Raw genomic sequence first — 17,711 nt, 5'->3', positions numbered from 1 at the left:
TTGTGGTATTGCTGACGATTCATTTGTTAATTCGTACAACACTGATTTACTTTACTGTGTAGAAACTCATGAGCTACATATTGAATACAAAAACAAACAGGTCTTATCAACTGAATATATCTTTTTCCGATGGCCTATCCCCAAACGAATACAATTAGCTCACTGCAAGCTTAATCAGAAAACATCCACCCACTTTTCTTGACAACGGTTGCTACTTTTATCATATAATTCTGCATAATTTACCAGTTACATGACATGGTGCTGTTTAGCCAGCCTAGTAAGTCTGTGGGGAAAGATGATATCATTTTCACAGAATATAGCGAGAACTTGCAGCTATATAAATTGATAGTATTTTGATCCATTCAAAATCGGCGCGTAGTGTTGAGGAAGCTCAAACCGTCTTTCATTTCTTCCAATCAAACTACCAACAAAATTAATCATCTACAAAGACAGTTGCACATCCATGATAAAGCCATAGATGAGGAAGTGCTCCTTGTGAAGTCCATACATTTTTTATTTCGTTGTAACTCTCCATTTCATCCCAGTATCCATCCTCTTCCCAGTGTCCTCCTGTGTGGAAAACTTCACCTCCGAGAAGAATTAAATTTCCGTTTGAATGTAAGTTGTTCATATCGGCAGCTCTGGACCACGAGTTCACGTTCGGATCAAATATATAAAGCTGGAAAATTATATAAAAGTATAAAATAATAGACATCCCTTACAACCGTGTGGAGAGGGAGGGCAATTGAAATTTCAATATCAAGGTTTCTGCGAACTCTTGTAAAACCTTCAATTGCCACGCAGCCTACGGATGCGAAATTTCGACATGCAAATAATGTGACAGGAAAGAGTTTTGAAATGTGCCACAGAAAGCTATTGCGTTACCCAACAGATAATAAATTAGAATCTAATAACATCAACCTGCAACCTACTTGAGAATGCGTTGCTCAAGCGCACACCTCATTACAAGAATGGAAGGTTGGCTGAAGGCAAACGAACTAAAGACGACAGAAAATCAAACACTTTGACAACATCAAGTAAAACACTTGTCCGTACAGCATGCCGGAATTCTTAATAAAAAGTAAAGGTGGTCACAAGTGATCAAGCATGTCAATCTGTTTCAATCCACCACCGCCTTTTTCAATCTGTTGAAAAACGCGGTGGTGGTGGCCACAGACAAATTACAGCGATATGGTAGTTTCTACTTAAAACTTGCTAACCTTTTTTGTATTATCTCCACTGACAAAAATCTTTGTCTCATCGATGGAGGTGACACACACAGGAGCAGATAAATGCCGTGGGACATTGGGAGATCGCAGCACTGTCCAAGAGTCAACTGCTGGGTTGTAGCATTGTAGAAATATTGTGGAGGAAAGTCCACTTCCAATCAAAATTAACTTCGAATTGCAGCCACTTGCAGTAAAGTTGTACATCATTCTATTAAACAAGGACAGAGTCAAGAAAATAAGTATCAACTGAACCTGCATTTTTAGCGCCTTGACATTTATAAGGCTTCGGTTATAGGCAAATTGTTCGTAAGCAATTGTTCGTAAAACAATTGAATACCTGAAAATCAGAAGGGCCCAAGTCCAAGTGATACTATTTCGAGAAAATCAAAAAAAACTTCACAATTTTTTTTTGTTAAAGATATCAAAGCCTGGTTAATGTGGGTAGTTACTCATGGGAATAGACAACAAAAAAGCTGTATTGTGTGTTGCTGTGCGTTATAGTTTATGCGGTGCGGATCGTCAAACTCACTGGATTTGGACCCTTCCTATATTCAGGACCTCACAAATTTGTAATGCACTGCGCTTTGCTTGGATATATTGATAGATAGCACCTTGCCCACTGGCGTAGTAACCCCCCTGCAATACCTGCAGTCGCAGAGGGGCCCACACCTAAAGAGCTCCACGTTTAAGGGCTCCTCTCGAGGTTAAAGACCTTTTTTGTTTTGAAAAACAACTTTTTTGGGACAAAAAACGGAGCGTTTCTTAGCTGAAGATGCAGTGACAAAAGCCACGCAGGGGGGAGGCGCTCTCGCTAGGTACGCCACTGACCTTTCCCCATTGTCATAACAAAATGCATTCATCATGAAAGAAATCTGAGACTTTTGTTATGTACAGTAAAAGCAGTTTTTCAGTTCATTGCGTAAGATAAAAGCAGTTTGTGTAAAAAGTAACTCTTTAGTTTTCATAGTCTGAGTTTTGTGCATCAAAGAATACATTTTCCGTTGTAACGAGTTGGTCTATCATGTCTCTTGTTTCTTGGCGCAAGTATTTTTTCAGTTCGATAACATCTTGCTTCTTCGCAGCCTTAATCAGTACTTGGCTAGTATAGCACTGACTAGCTTCTAAGGTATGAAGAGCGTTAGGCTTCAGGATCCGAAATTTATTTCGAACGAGTCCCATCATATTCTTTGAAACGTCAATTTATGAAAGAATGGCCTAAGAATAAGAATGTAAGACATAAAAAAATTTATTATGAAAGAATGGCCGAAGTCCTGGACTTGGGCCATTCTGCTAATCATACAAATTTATTTGCCTTCGATAACACGTTTCAAAGCGTGGATTTGGATCTTTCATTTGCTCATAAGGTAGCGCTAGGCGCAGGGGCGCCGGAACGATTTTTGACTGGGGGGGCAAGATTACGAAAAAAGGGCACTTTTGTTTACTAAAAGGCCAATTTTTTTTTCAAGTTTTAAGATAAGACATAGCGATAATGCTAATCTATCAGCTCACTATGTATTGAGTAATGATAGCTTACAAGTGTCCGGTATACAAAGAAGGGCATCATGCTATTTTATAATGATGTAACCTACTGTCAAGCCTTAAAGCAGCCTGCGGCCATGGCCGCTAAGTAGTGCTTGAATGAACCGCCGGTGCTACCTCCTCAATCGGCCAAGTTTGGCCGCCGGTCTCTCCTAGCCAATTATTTAATTTCGCAATAGCCTACAATGATCGTGGATTAACTGTCGAAAACATGCAGTATCAAAGAGTGACGCAAAGTTAGATCAGCGCGTCACATCGCCACTGTTGCATTGTGTGGGGAATATTTGTTATTGATGGAATATCCATCTGCGATCGCCAGCGCTGTAAGTCTTGTTTGTAATTCCCGACGTTTATTTTAACAAAGTCTTAATCCGAATTGCTAATTTACATCGGCTGGCAATATTGTCGTTTTTATGTCGATTCGATGTTGTCGGACATTGAACCGTTGTTAAAAAGGAGAACAAAGTTAGTTGACATCAATGGGAAAACATTTTTTGATCATATTTTGCAAAAATTATGCTTCTTTTAGTAATGTCTTTTAGTAATGTGCATCATTAAAATAGCTAAAACCTCAATTGCTAAGGTAACAGGATCAGATGTCAGTAGATGTAACAGAAAAAATATTTCGCACTTGCTAGTGCATCGTCAGTTCTGATAAAGGGCAGTTAAAGCCTACAAGTAATGTTTTAATCATTGAAATACTTATTTCAGGGGTGTGCAACCTTTATTACAGGAGGGCCAGATATGAATAACTGGGTGAAACCGCGGGCCGCGCGTTTATTTAACATATGATTTTTAGTAGTTGCAGGGACAAAAGAGTATTTTTTTTTGTTGTTCATATTATTCTTATATTAGGGGTTATCTCCTTCCAGAAATAATAAGTTAGGACGCATATATTTCTGAAGAAAACTGCTATTCAAATTTATTGTCACACCGTCTTTAAACGAGCTCAGTGAGAAGTTTGCAGCTGGCTTCTTTTCCCGACGACTTTTTCCAAATTTACTTTAATGGATACTATACTTTACTTTAATACTTTACTTTAATGATCGCAATTCGAAGTCCATTTTCCAAGTGTTCGTCTGTCAGAACCGATCAATAGGGAGATTTCATGACGCCCGTTTTAGAAAAAAATGTTCGCACAAATAGGCTACGTTGAGCCAAAAAGTGCCATTTTTGAAGCCATGGATTTTTCAAATGTGGAAAGTCATCTTAGTTGAAATGCTTTCGGTAAAAATCGCCAAGATTCATTTCTAAATACTTTGCTTTCAAATCCGTTTTCTCTTGAAGATCAATCAGTTCAAGTTATATCTTCTGGTGCTTTGTTAATGTCTGTGTTGAATGGCGAAGCGAATATACCAAACAAATGTTCATGAGATTTGAAGTCCTTGAAACGAGCCAAAAATTCATACAACAATTTTTCAAGTTGGTCAGCAAATTCAGTTTTCTTCTCAGGATGCATTCCATAGTCTCTTAAAGTTGGAAAGTGGAAAAGATTTCCTGTCTGTACGTGAGCTTTCCAAAGTCGTACTTTGTTCATAATGCCTTTTATGTGACCATACATTTTTACGTTCCAAATAATTAAATACAATGGCTTAGCGGTGGCCGGTGGGAGACTTCTAAAATGGTTAACAGAAGGTGCGAAATCTACAATAATCCACTCCACAATGAATTGTTCATACGTACCAGACTAAACTAAATTATAAACTCGTTTCGCGGGCCGCACACAATTCAAAATTGGCACATCTTCGCGGGCCACATAATTTTTCTTCGCGGCCACATTTGGCCCGCGGGCCGCACGTTGCACACCCCTGACTTATTTTATTATCTTGCCGTCATCGTCAACACATGTCGAACGTTGTTTTTCGTTGCTAAAAAGAATTCTAGGGTAGTAGCGAACTTTTATAAAATCAGCCACATTGGAGACACTCGTGCGAGTGTCGTTTGAATAGCACTGGATTACAATCCCGATAAAGCAGTTATTGCGTGGTGCAGCGATTCTATTGTAGGACGTCGCCCAGGCCCAGACTTCAACAACGCTAAGTGATCATTTTAGCATTGTTGCAAGTTTAATTCTATTTACTTGTGCTATCGTTATTTTTATTTTGTATTTTGGCCTCCAAGCACGCAGATTTGGCCATCGAGAAGGAGCTCCCGTTAGGCCACGATGGCTGTCGAAAAAAAAACGAGTTTTAAGGCCTGTACTGTGTTGCAAAATTTGTGCCGTAAATATTATTTTGAGGCAAAAATGAAAGATTATAATTAGGCTAAAAGCGAATAGCAGAAATTGTTATATTGCAAAATGTGCAAGAGCTTACATGACTTTAAAAGGGCACCATTGCCCCCCCTGCCCCTCCATCTGCAAAAAATTTGAGGGCAGGGGGGCATTCGCCCCCCCTGTCCCCCCGCTTCCGGCGCCCCTGGCTAGGCGTTAGTATTACGATGGTGGGTATAACTCATTTTGCCAAAAATGTGGACTTGGGCAGGGATGGAGGAACCACGTGGGCCTGGGCCCACCTACTTTATTTTCTGGGTGGGCCTGGCCCACCCACTTTTGAAAGCCAAATATTTTTGAAAAAGTAGCGAAAGATTTGACCAAGATAACCTGCAGTTTTATTGTGATAGGCCTATAGAGAAAGTAATTTTAGCTGCAGCTTTGTCTCTAAAAGAAGGCACTTAAACCAATCTAGATGGGGATATTGATGTTAAGTCTCTCGAAAACGAACTCAAGCTGTTAAAATACGGTAGATAAAACATTTTACATAAATCTACCAAAACTGATACAGTTTTACCTGGAAATCCCTATGTTTAATGCTACTGCAAAAAGGTCTTTTTTGTACCACAGACTGGTGAAAAATTACTTAAAAAGCAAATTAACCAAAGAGCACTTGAACCATAGGATGAACAGTTGAACACATTAACAAAAACTTGATCGATCAGGTTGATCTCACGGTCTCACCTCAATTTGCCAAGAATTTATTGCTTTCAATGATCGTATTATTAACTTTTTTAGGAAAAAATTCCAAGTGTAATACAGTAGCAGTCACCTATATATTGACAGGTAAAGGAACCTTGTTGTTGTTGTTTGATACCAGTAGGCCTATTGTATTTGTATATTGGTGGTGCAGCTGTTGTGTATGCACATAATACTGCAGGCTGTTACTCCCTGATAACTTTGCTAACTGTTAAATATGAGTATATACCAGTACCGGTACTCCTGGTATTGAGACTTTGTGGTAATTAGCTGTGCATTGTTGGTGCCAGTATTATATTTGAATATTGATGCTGCAGCTGTTACATATGCGCACAGCCTATGATGCTGCAGATTATTTATCCCAGGTTGTATTATAGCTGTGTGTGTATTGTTTCTTTTTTATTTGTGTGTTCATCGCCATATTTTGTATAGCAATATGAAGCATGGAGAAATAAAACATAGTAGCCTAACTTTAGAGGGTTTAACATACTTTATTACACACAAAAAATATAACATAACTAAAATGAACTGAAACGTTTTTCGACACGTACGTGTGTTCTCTAAAATGTATAAATGATACAAAGTATTTTTTTTTTCAATTCAATTCAATTTATTTTTCTTTGTCAGAATGCAAAAGAAATGATATTGAGAAAAAGAAATACAGTAACAAAACTAACAAAAGGAAAAGGTGGCAAAACCTTAATGGTTTAAGACGTGCGTGAAAGGATCTAATATTGCGGTATATGCATCAATAAATATAGTCAAGCACGGCCACCAAACCTGATACTTTAAAATAAGTTGATGAATTAGTTAAGAATCAGTCGCCTCCTCGTTCCTGGAATGCAGTATTGCTAAGGGGGGTCTGGGGGGCGAAGCCCCCCAGAAGTTAGATTGACTTTGACTGCTGCGCCTCTGGGCCCACCTACTTTTAAAATGGTTCCTCCATCCCTGGACTTGGGCCCTTCTGATTTTCAGGTATTCAATTGTTCGTTGTTCGTAAACTGTTTTTCGTAAAATGAAATCCGTAAAACAATTCTTTGTAAAGCATTTCTTCGTATAGCCTACATCAAATTTTAACTGCATGCACGAAAATATGCTTTAGGAAGAATTGTTTTACGAAGAATTAATTCTACGAACACTTGTTTTACGAACAATTGCTTACGAACAATTTGTCGGACACCTAAGGCTTCGTATCGCGCCAACCCCGTTTAACCAAACCACATTGCGGCTATCAGCATTCAAACCTGTATAGTTTTGTGGCTTCGACTGCAATAGAAAAGCTCTTGCAACCAAAGAGTTATTGCATTCATTTGGCTACATCAGCAGAGATTGACAAATTTATTGGTAGCCTATTATTCTGATGAAAATAAGTAAAAGATATCTAAAACACAACTCCATGGACGTTTGGTTTAGTTTTAAACCTTTATCCTCGGACTGACAAAGCCTTGGTAGGTTATTCCTGGTAGTTTCGCATAATTGTAGAGGCTTTTGACGCAGGGCAGGTTACCAAGGTTGGCAGAGTGAAGTTTCCAATTGTTAAAGAATTGTTGCCGGGGAATTATTCCATGCATTATGTGCCGCTGAATGGAGAGCAGTCCTGAAATGCGTTGTTCAAGCGCACACCCCGAGAGCTGAACCAGCCCAGCGTGACCTTGAGTCTGGCGAGTAACCACTGAGCTAACGGCGGCGGATGAGCCTTGCAAATAAAAATTAGACTACAAGCCAATATTAGGCTATGTCACCTACCTGGGAACAGGTTTTTGCAAGCAACTCCATGTGGATATATGTTGATCATAAAACTCGACTTCTATGGCTCTTTCACTAGTTCCTCCAACAACATATAATTGACTATTGAGTTGGCATGAGCTGTGAAATGCTCTAAATAAAACCAAATAGGCTAATAGTTGTCGATCTGAAAATTCGTCAAGTTTTTCCCGTATATTGTCACTGTTGTCGTTTTCAATGTAAAATCTATCCGAAGCAGTTTAGCTGTTTTATGTAAGTAAACAGATGATGCTAATCTAAGCTGGATAGTGGGCTATGGGCAAAAGGTGGTTTTATCTGTGCGCAAAGTCATTTAAGAAACCAAAACAATCACGATTTTATACAACGAATTGAGATACATCTTGGGCTTGGCAAGTTGTACGACAAAAATATTGCTATAATAGTCACCTCAAGCAATTTATTGATGATGAACAGGTTCGCAATTTTATTGCCAAGACTACTTGAGGACTATTAAAACTATAACAACTAAATCAAAACTATTTGTGGGCTCGTACAAAAAGACAAAAAAGCTTTACAAGTCTCAGGCAGCTCTTTGAAAAGCTGTTTTTGAATATACAAAATGATGTTTTAGGCTAACCTTGGTTTTGTCATGTCCGATAGCTGGCACCAGTCATCTTTTTCGACGTCATAAATCCAAGTACGTTTTATAACGACATGCTTGCTCACTGTTGTTGCACATCCTCCTGGTGAACATCGAAAGAACAAAATTGTACAAAAAAAAACTGGATGTGCTCAATATTCAAAATTCTTGTTGGCAAATTATGAGGTAGCCTATTTTAAAAGCATTGTTTTCCTTAGAAAGCGAGACGTTGATATGTAACAGTATCGAGGTTTTTTAATCCAGTAGTTCCCGACCTTTCAACACCGCGGAATCGGCAAAATAGAAAAGTTTCAAGACCCAGCCTGACCTATCGCTCCTTTCCGAACATCAATTTCTCCAATTCCAAATTTTTCTCCTTAACAACCTTGAATTTTTCTTTAATTAGGAACAAAGTTCCCTAGGCCTATTTAGTGATAGGCCTACTGTATTTCAAAACTTTTTAATAGCTAGACGCAGTTAATGACAAAACAATTAACAGCGGCACAAAATTTAGGTCATCAAAAAGTTCTCTTATTATTAAACAATTTTTGTGTATTAATGAAGGCGAGAGAGGCTAATCAGTTTTACCGCTGTGGATCAATAAAGCGTAAAAAAGTGCTACATTAGGGTAACAACTTTGCAATGCTTATGATTCCATACTAAAATAAGTTTGGTAAAAAGTTAGCTAGATCTTTTAAGAACTGGCAAAAAGATTACGAGGACTGGTAGTTGGGAACCACTGCTTTAATCCACAGACACACCGTTCAACAGAGTAAGCGAGTATCAACAAAGTTTTGACCACCAGCGCTTGGCCAAGTGTAGCATACGCTGCTGCACACACAGACACAGCTAAGTTAAGCAATAATTTACTAAATAGGCTACTTTTACTATAAATAAATTTCAAAAGATGATAACGATGTTACAACTGTCCCGTGATAAAATTTGTTAAAATAATATACATAACCTAAAAGGCTTAATTGAGCAGCAAGCTTTTTGCAAGTTGGCTTAATTTGCTCAGTAGTCAATAGCTACAGTAGACACAGCCTACCTCACAGTTTATGAATTCAACTGGACATTGCAAATTGTTAAATAATCAGATAAACTAACGCTTTCGTTATGATATGGAGCATCATAGACTATAGCCTACAATATCAGATTAAATTGAAATAATTCTCAGGTAATAATTTTAATTGCTAGCCTGCCAGTTGGGCTATCGTCAGAAAGCGTGTAGGTGAATGGATAAAACAGACTCAGTATTTGATTGTTTTACCTGCGACAACCACGTTGTTGTTAAACTTAGTCACCGAAAATCCTCTCAGCCCTCTTTCAGGCCACGCAGATTTGTATTTCCATGCTCTTTCCATGGGATGATAACACATAACGTTTGGCTGTGACGTATCACCTCTTTCAGCTTCTCCAAGACTTAATCCTCCTACTAATAGCAGCACTTGATGAGGAGCGGTTCGTGGGCGGTAGTTTCGATAAGAAGGTGATAGAGGAACCGTTGAAACTGACTCCGGATGGTTTTGTTGAGAGTCAGAATTATTCTTGATATCTTTGCCTTCTCCGAGAAGCGAAGACATTAATCCCCTTTTACTGTCGTCATAAGAACGACGCACGTGCTCAAGCACAACTTGTTTAATAAATGAGTCAGCATTCAACAGGGGGTGGCGAAGCAAAACCTTTAAGAGGAAGGGTGCAGGAAGTTTCCTCCATTGTACGTGATCAAGAAGATCACTGGCGTGCTTTTTGCGATGGTCAAGGTTAGTTTGTAACCATGTGATAATAGCAAGAACGATGCATTCCTGAAAGCATTAACGAGTTTAACTTTAGCAAAGTTTGCTTTTTTATAGGCTCTTGTACAGAGATTTTATCTTATTTAAAGTGAAAACAGTTCACATAAGCTTCGTCCAGTAGCCGAAACACCTCAATAATACAAAATGTCTTTTAAAAACCATTTGTGAAATTATAACCAATACAAACCTCTCCTTGTTTATGCGTTTGCACGTCCTTTAAAAGTTCTTCGATATCGTTTAGTTCAATTTCACATTCAGATACTTCACATTCAAACACAGAACACAAGTGATCATGCAGGTATTGTCGAGCCGAAGCCTGAAAAAGAGTTCTTATCCAAACTGGTCGCCTACTTTCAGGTACATTTGGTTTATTTTTGCGTTTTTTGTTTCAAATATAGTTACCACATTTTGAAAAACGGTCAATTTGTTCTTTCAACTTTTCATCATAGGTGTGTCGGATCACAGATCAGTGCTCGCACAGCTTTAAGTTAACATAAAGCGCCTTTATAATCTGTTTTGAGAATATCAGTAGGCCTGCATGTTTTACCTTAACAATATATATTTAGGCTTTTATTTGTTTTTTGAGAAGGCCCGATTCTTGCAAAATTTTATCGATTACTTCACATTTTATTGTTTCACCTAAAATTGGTTTTGATCCTCTATTCAGGAAAGAAAAGCTTACTATCACAAAAACAAACAAATCTAATGCTTGTGTTTAAAATGTAAAATTTGTCATAAAGCTTGATCATGTGCTGTAAGTTCATCTAGTAGGCTACTAGTACTGTAATGTAACCTATAGACCTATGCATGATTGCACTGACGTAAGCGATCATATTTTATATCTTCGTATGAGTTATTGATGTAATCCTGTTGAATGCTAAACCCCTTTAACTGTTTAACATTACGATAGTTTTTCGTACAAACAGCGCAATTTTAGCCTATTCAGCTAAAACTTTGTATTTCCTCTACTTACTTCAAGGCAATCGTACTTATGTTCCTTTGCTAACTTGAGGATATTGATACAATTTTTTTGGTCAATCTGATGGCGGATGTAATCAACACAGAGATTAACAACCTAAATAATATAATAGGCTAATATTTACTTTATCAAACGCTTAATAAAAGATGAATAAAATGCAGTTAACATAATATGCAATTTCACAAAAAACTTAACAATGTCAAATGAGTCAAAAATCTGAAATTGCTATCAGGGGCGCCGGAACGACTTTTGACTGGGGGGGGGGGCAGGATTATGAAAAAATGGCACTTTTATTGCTGAAAGACCATTTTTTTAAGTTTTAAGATAAAATATAGCTATAATGCTCATCTATCAGCTCACTATCGAGTAATGATAGAAGTGTCCGTTATACAAAGAACAATTGCACGGAAGGGGATCAAACTATGTTATAATGATGTGACCTACTGTGATACAGCATATTTTGTGTCGTGAATTCGTTTAAGGCAATAATAAAAGATTATAATTAGGCTAAAATCGAATAGCAGAAATTGTTATATTGCAAAATGTGCAGTAGCTTACATGACCTTAAAAGGGCACCACTGCCCCCCTGCCCCCTCATCTACAAAAAAATTGAGGGCTGTCCTCCGCTTCCGGCGCCCCTGATTGCTATCAATGCGATAAAGTTTGACAAAACTATGAAACAAGGAAAGTAAAGTTTCACCTTTACAAAGCCAAGTCTGGTAGATGCATTTAGAAGTCCTTCTACATTAGAATGATTCAACATCAATTTTCCAGTGTAAACATAGTCCAATATGGCCGCCACATCACCCTTGCAAACATCCTAAATCAAAAAAAAAACGATTAGCCTACCAAGTCATTTTCCTCTGTACTGGTTTCAGCAGGGTGCTGTCATCGGGGTAATAGGCTACAAATTAACATCGAAAAATTGCAGAGATGTACGTATACGCCGCAAATTCTACGCCGTAGACTTGCGGCGTAGACTTTTTGTTTACACTAACGCTTGCGGCCACATTTTTTTGGATAGTTGTCGCTTGAGGCTACGCCGTCAAGTTTTCGCGTTTTTTTAGCGCATAGCGTCAACGCATACTTTTTACTGTCTTAGCTGTTGTATGCATTTTTTTTTTATCAAACTTTCCAAATTTTGAATAAGTTGAAAGAATATTTTCAATCGGCAAAGACATATTGAAACCAAGACGCAGCAAAATGTCAGATGAACACTTTCAGATGCTTGTGTTTCTTCGTGGAAGTTCAAAATAAAACTTGTTTGTTTCGAGTGGTTTATACCGTGTGAATGTTTGGCACTTAGCAAAAAAAAATGAGTTTACGATAATGTATGTGCTGACGCTGACGCCGCCAACTTTTTTTACAAGTTACGTTGACGCATACGGCGTATGCTTTTTCGAACGTTTGCGTTTACGCTGACGGCGTCAATATTTTTTGTATGCGCGTACATCACTGAAGAATTGTTACCATAAGGCCATTGCGAACTTCTTGTGTCTGCTTCCTTTTTACTATTTGTAACGGGAGCAAGTGCACTGAAAATAACACAATAATTGTTGTTTTGGGAAATACGACATCAGGTTAATGGTCCATTCATTGAAAGAAAATATTTTGTCGCCATGATATCTATGTAAGGCAATGGTTTCTCTACCTATAACGTAACTATTGGAGTCTACCTAACCTACTATGGGGAGACTGGGATTAGCCTACGACGATACCTAAGTAACTACCAACTTATACCAAGGATCTTAAAGTCAAATTGCTCTGAGGGCAAAATGAACACTTGTAAATTAACCCGAGGGCCGCAATACACAAAAGAAGTCAATAAAAAGAAAAAACTTAGTTAAAACGCAATTAAAAAGGTAGGCTAGTAGCCTAAAGAACACAGCAAGAGCGTTAAATCGCAAGAAAAAGTAGTAGTCTAAGAACAAAGAAATGGAAAACATTGTACGAACACGAAAAAAACGCAAACGAAGAAGAAAAACGAAAAAGAACGCAGACGAAACGACGGACCTGGAGAGTAAAAATCTTGCAATCAACTTTCAAAAGCGCGGAAAAAACTAAACCTTGAAGGGATACTAAAGGAAAAACCTGACTTGGCAATTTTCCACGTTCTTTGTGTTTAACATGCTACCATAAAACGATTTTCAATAAAATTTTGCCCCATTGCGGTCTGATCAGCATTCTGCGCGTGCTTTTGTCAGAGCTTTCAAAACGGGAATGGGCGTGAGCAGCGAAGCGTGCGACTGTACAGTCTACGTCACTATAGACTGGCAATCAGCTGATCGCGCAATAGTTGTTACTGCGGGCGATTTAACTGTAGGCTATGTAAGTATGTATGTATGTATGTACATTGTACATCAAAACATCAGATTTCAACATCAAAACATCACACAGTTTGCTCAAAACATCAGATCTGATGTTAAAACCTCAGATGTGGTAACCTGGCATTTGTTATTGCTGTCAATAGTGACGTAGTATTTTCGAGCAGTTTTACACTTTTTGGTCATTTTGAAAAAAATTAAAAATAAATGAAACATTGGACTTTGGGCCTTGCCAGTGCCATTGAAAACAAATTTTTTTCGGTAATTTGAAATGTATTCTTGAATGTTCAGTTTACGCATTTTAATGCTTAATTCCCGTTTGAAAATTTCATTTAGTAGGCCTTTAAAGTAGAGAGGGAGTTAATCGTTTTTATTTGTCAAATTCAACTTTAGTCCTAATTTTAAGATACAACAGTAGCCTATATTCTAAACCTTGGTAAAAGAATTTTGAAATTTTTGTCCAAATCCCCCCCAACCCGAAAATTAGTTTTGCTTAAAACTGCCTTGTATTGTATAGTCGTCGACAATTTTTGTTTATGGCATTTAAAGTTCAATGCCGCTGCAAACTGACCTAAACCTATCTGCAAAAACTACTTTTCAAAAAATAAAATCGCATTTAACTTGTTTTGTAATGATAAGTGATTTTACATTTACTGATGAAACGTCTTCTATCTGCAAAAAGTTACTTTACATTTTCGATTTAAGTCCCAATTTTGAAATTTTAGGCTCAGTCCTTTTCATCTTACTGTCTATTTTATCTGCTAGTTTCAGCTTAATCATGTTGATTGACTTGCCCTTGGTTACTATGCTTCTGCTGTAAAAACCAATTGAAAATTTCAGGCTGGACAACTGCTACTCAAAAATGAGTTTAATATTGTTGTAGGTCTAATGAATGGTCGTCGACGGGAGGTGGTTGTAGAGAAAGCTCTATAAAATGTACACTAATCAATGCGCCAACACTGCGAAGTAAACTTTCACAAAGTTTTTCGTTAAATCTCCTCACAATGCATTGCAGGCACCTTTCATGCATGAACTGTTTTTCTTGAAATCTACCGTCTTCCCCCGATTGTTTTTTGACCCACAAGCCAAATGTGAAGAGCTTTGGCTCCACGGCATTTGATTAATCCGTAAAAGCAGGGACTCCGTGAGGGGAGAGGTCGGGCAACTTTCCCTCCTAGCATAACATTGTAAAGGAAAAACGAGTAGTTTTTCGTTTTTTCACTTTTGAGGCCAGCTCATTTTACCACTAAAATAAAAATGCAGCCTCCTAACTTCATAACAAATAAATTTTTGAAGAAAGTACGTAGTTCCAAGTATTTTTCAATCAGTGGTAGATGCTACTCCAGAAGTTTCTTATTGAGAATAAATTATTCTCGAGTTAAAAGATATATTAAACTGAACCATATAGGCATACGAAGCCGAGCAACGTTATCAAGTTTAACATATTCAAGTTTATTACATTTACAGAAACACAAAACTACGCAACAAATTAAATATCGAACGTTTTCGACATCACAAGATGTCCTCTTCAGGAATAACATATTGTGATGTTGTGATGATGTTTGTTTGTTTGGACAAAAATAAAAAAAAATTATACAAGAAGTTTTAGACGTTGTATCCCAAAATCTGGGCTAGAAGTTGAAATTAAAATTAACCTCTCCCCCTAAATGAAATTTTCAAACGGGAATTAAACATTAAAACGCGTAAACTGAACATTCAAGAATACATTTCAAAAAAAAAATACCTAATAAAACTTGTTTTAATGGCATTGGCAAGGCCCAAAGTCCAATGTTTCATTTATTTTTCATTTTTCAAAAAGTGTAAAACTGCTCGAAATACGTCACTATCGACAGCAACAACAAAAGCCAGGTTACCACATCTGAGGTTTTAACATCAGATCTGATGTTTTGAGCAAACTGTGTGATGTTTTGATGTTGAAATCTGATGTTTTGATGTACATACATACATAGCCTACAGTTAAATTGCCCGCAGTAACAACTATTGCGCAATCAGCTGATTGCCAGTCTATAGTGACGTAGACTGTACAGTCGCACGCTTCGCTGCTCACGCCCATTCCCGTTTTGAAAGCTCTGACAAAAGCATGCGCGGAATGCTGATCAGACCGCAATGGGGCAAAATTTTATTGAAAATCGTTTTATGGTAGCATGTTAAACACAAAGAACGTAGAAAATCGCCAAGTCAGGTTTTTCCTTTAGTATCCCTTTAAACAATTGACTTCAGCAAATTCATACAAATACCAAGGTTACTATTGCGATAAAGATGCAATAAGTGAATAGGCAATGTGATTGTGATATAGCAATGCGAGTTTTTCGCACGCAGTAAAATGGCGTGACAGTCGTGCTAAAAAGTCGCGTGTTTAGTTTGATGGGCAGTTTTAGATTTTTTGAGCAATTCTAGAGCGGATTTCATTTCTCTAAATCTATAGAAAAAATATGTAACTTACTGTAATTGTTAATTGTTTCAAAGTTTAAAAAAGTATTGAGGGCCACACCAAAAGTCCTCGCGGCCGCGTGTTTGAGACCCTTGCAGGCTACTATACCTACTTAAACTGCGTAGCCTACGCAAAAGCTTGTAGGCTACGCAACAAAGCAAAAGGGAATAACAAAAGTTTAAATTTTAAACCTGCAGTTGCACGGAGTGTTGCGTATTTTCTTTAAATCCCCCTTTAATTGCTGCTTCAAAAAATGAGCTAAACAGGCAAAGAATAGACCGATGGCATGGAAAACTATGTCCTTCGACCAGTACGGAAAAATCACATAATTTCGGGTCAAGGTGTCGATACTTGTTTAATCCTCCCAGAACAAACTGAGCATGATCTGAAGTCTCGGACTCCAATACATCCATGTAGAACACACCCAAAGGATATCATACAACGGAATACCTGAAAACATTGTTCTAGTGAAAGTTTTACTTGCTTTGCTTTTACTTTTTATTGCTTAAGGCTACCTTTTTTATTTTATACCTAAGCTATTTAGGCTATGGAGTTTTTTGTAAATGCTTTGAAAATTTTAAACTTAAATGGAATGATCAAAGTTTGTTTGAATAAAAAGTACATCAATTACAGATACTATTCACTAATGGAGTAATAACCTTGTATTTTATAACGCTCAATTGTCGGCTATATAGCCGAGTGGTGAGATCCCTGGAAGGCAATCGAAAGGGGGCCGGTTCGACACCGCTCAAGGGCATGCGACTGTGTTTTTGACAGGACACTTAAACGCTCAATTGTCGGCTATATAGCCGAGTGGTGAGATCCCTGGAAGGCAATCGAAAGGGGGCCGGTTTGACACCGCTCAAGGGCATGCGACTGTGTTTTTGACAGGACACTTAAACGCAATCGAAAAGGGGCCGGTTCGACACCGCTCAAGAGCATGCGACTGTGTTTTTGTTTTTGAAATGCCTAAAGGTGACCACGAAGATTGGCTTCCATGCCTTCCCGTCCACCTAATCTGAATCTTCAACCACCAGGTGTAACAAACAACCCTGGATATGACAAACAAAAATGCTCAAATGTTGTAACCTATATTCCTTCTTAACTTTTTTTCTTTTCTAAATTCGTGAGGACTGTTCGGTCACACTTGAGCTGGTTTCTTGTAATTTTTTTTTACCTTGAGTTGACAAAATTTCAGAAACAACATCATCCGTTGCCTTTCTATCGTCAAAAAATATCACAGCATACTTCTCCTCTAACAACTATTGGCTACAACTACACCTTTTGATTTAAGTTACTTTAGCTCACCTTTTGCTGTTGAACAAATGTTTTCCAGTTTAGGTCTAGGTTACTTGTTTCATAAAAATGTTCACAGCCGTCTTGGTCATGTTTCAAACTGTAGGCTAATCTGCTATTACATTACGGTACTTGTCTCAGGCTGTGTCTTCATCGCGATCGTTTCAAATCAGTGCTTTATCAATTCACAAGAGTCTGTTTGCAATGCGCTATCAGCCTGCTTTTCCAAGTGAGGTAAGTCTGCAAGAAACTTTACTTTTACATCTTTTAGTGTTGTATCAACGTCAAAATGGTGTTAGTGCCACATTCAAGCTGCAACACCATTCATTTCACTAATTTCTCAAAATAGAATGATGTCTGTTACTTGGCGGTTTATTTTCATACCTTTACAGTGGTCCAACTGAACTGTGAGTTTGAATCTTGGTGAATTTGGTAATCCCTATAGAGTTGAAGATTACGTTAGCTATGTTTTGACTTGACGAGGTTATAGCATAGCTATTGAACAGCAATCTATTAATAAACGGTTCGTTGCCTAATTACAACCATAAGTGTCATAGCTATCAGAGATTGGAAGCAAAAGTGGTGCTTTCGTGATAGCGGAAGCGATAAAAAGTTGGTTACACCCCTTTCTCTTCCACCTTGAAAAACTGATAATATATAGCACGCAAGATAGCAAACTTTACAACCTGCCAGTAGGCTAATTGTGTGATGTCAAATCCATTGTTCCATAATATCAAATTTATCTATAAACAATTGTCGT

At 37.8% G+C, this 17,711-nt stretch overlaps 1 protein-coding gene across 1 annotated transcript; it reads right to left on the bottom strand.

The window, feature by feature from the left end:
* Positions 1 to 94: 94 nt before the first annotated feature.
* Positions 95 to 17,104, bottom strand: LOC145772720 (kelch-like protein 30). The gene is made up of 10 exons (XM_082584597.1): positions 16,964 to 17,104; positions 15,847 to 16,105; positions 11,580 to 11,699; positions 10,874 to 10,975; positions 10,088 to 10,216; positions 9,375 to 9,909; positions 8,102 to 8,207; positions 7,486 to 7,617; positions 1,221 to 1,437; positions 95 to 679 (listed from the first exon to the last, which is right to left on the bottom strand). The coding sequence occupies exons 2-10, from the start codon at positions 16,066 to 16,068 to the stop codon at positions 434 to 436; spliced, it is 1,809 nt and encodes a 602-aa protein (XP_082440723.1). The 5' UTR covers positions 16,069 to 16,105; positions 16,964 to 17,104; the 3' UTR covers positions 95 to 433.
* Between the last annotated feature and the right edge of the window lie 607 nt (positions 17,105 to 17,711).

The sequence above is a fragment of the Aplidium turbinatum genome, chromosome 1, assembly GCF_918807975.1.
Source record: "Aplidium turbinatum chromosome 1, kaAplTurb1.1, whole genome shotgun sequence".
Lineage (NCBI taxonomy): Eukaryota > Metazoa > Chordata > Ascidiacea > Aplousobranchia > Polyclinidae > Aplidium > Aplidium turbinatum.
This window is presented reverse-complemented; position numbering and strand designations above follow the sequence as displayed.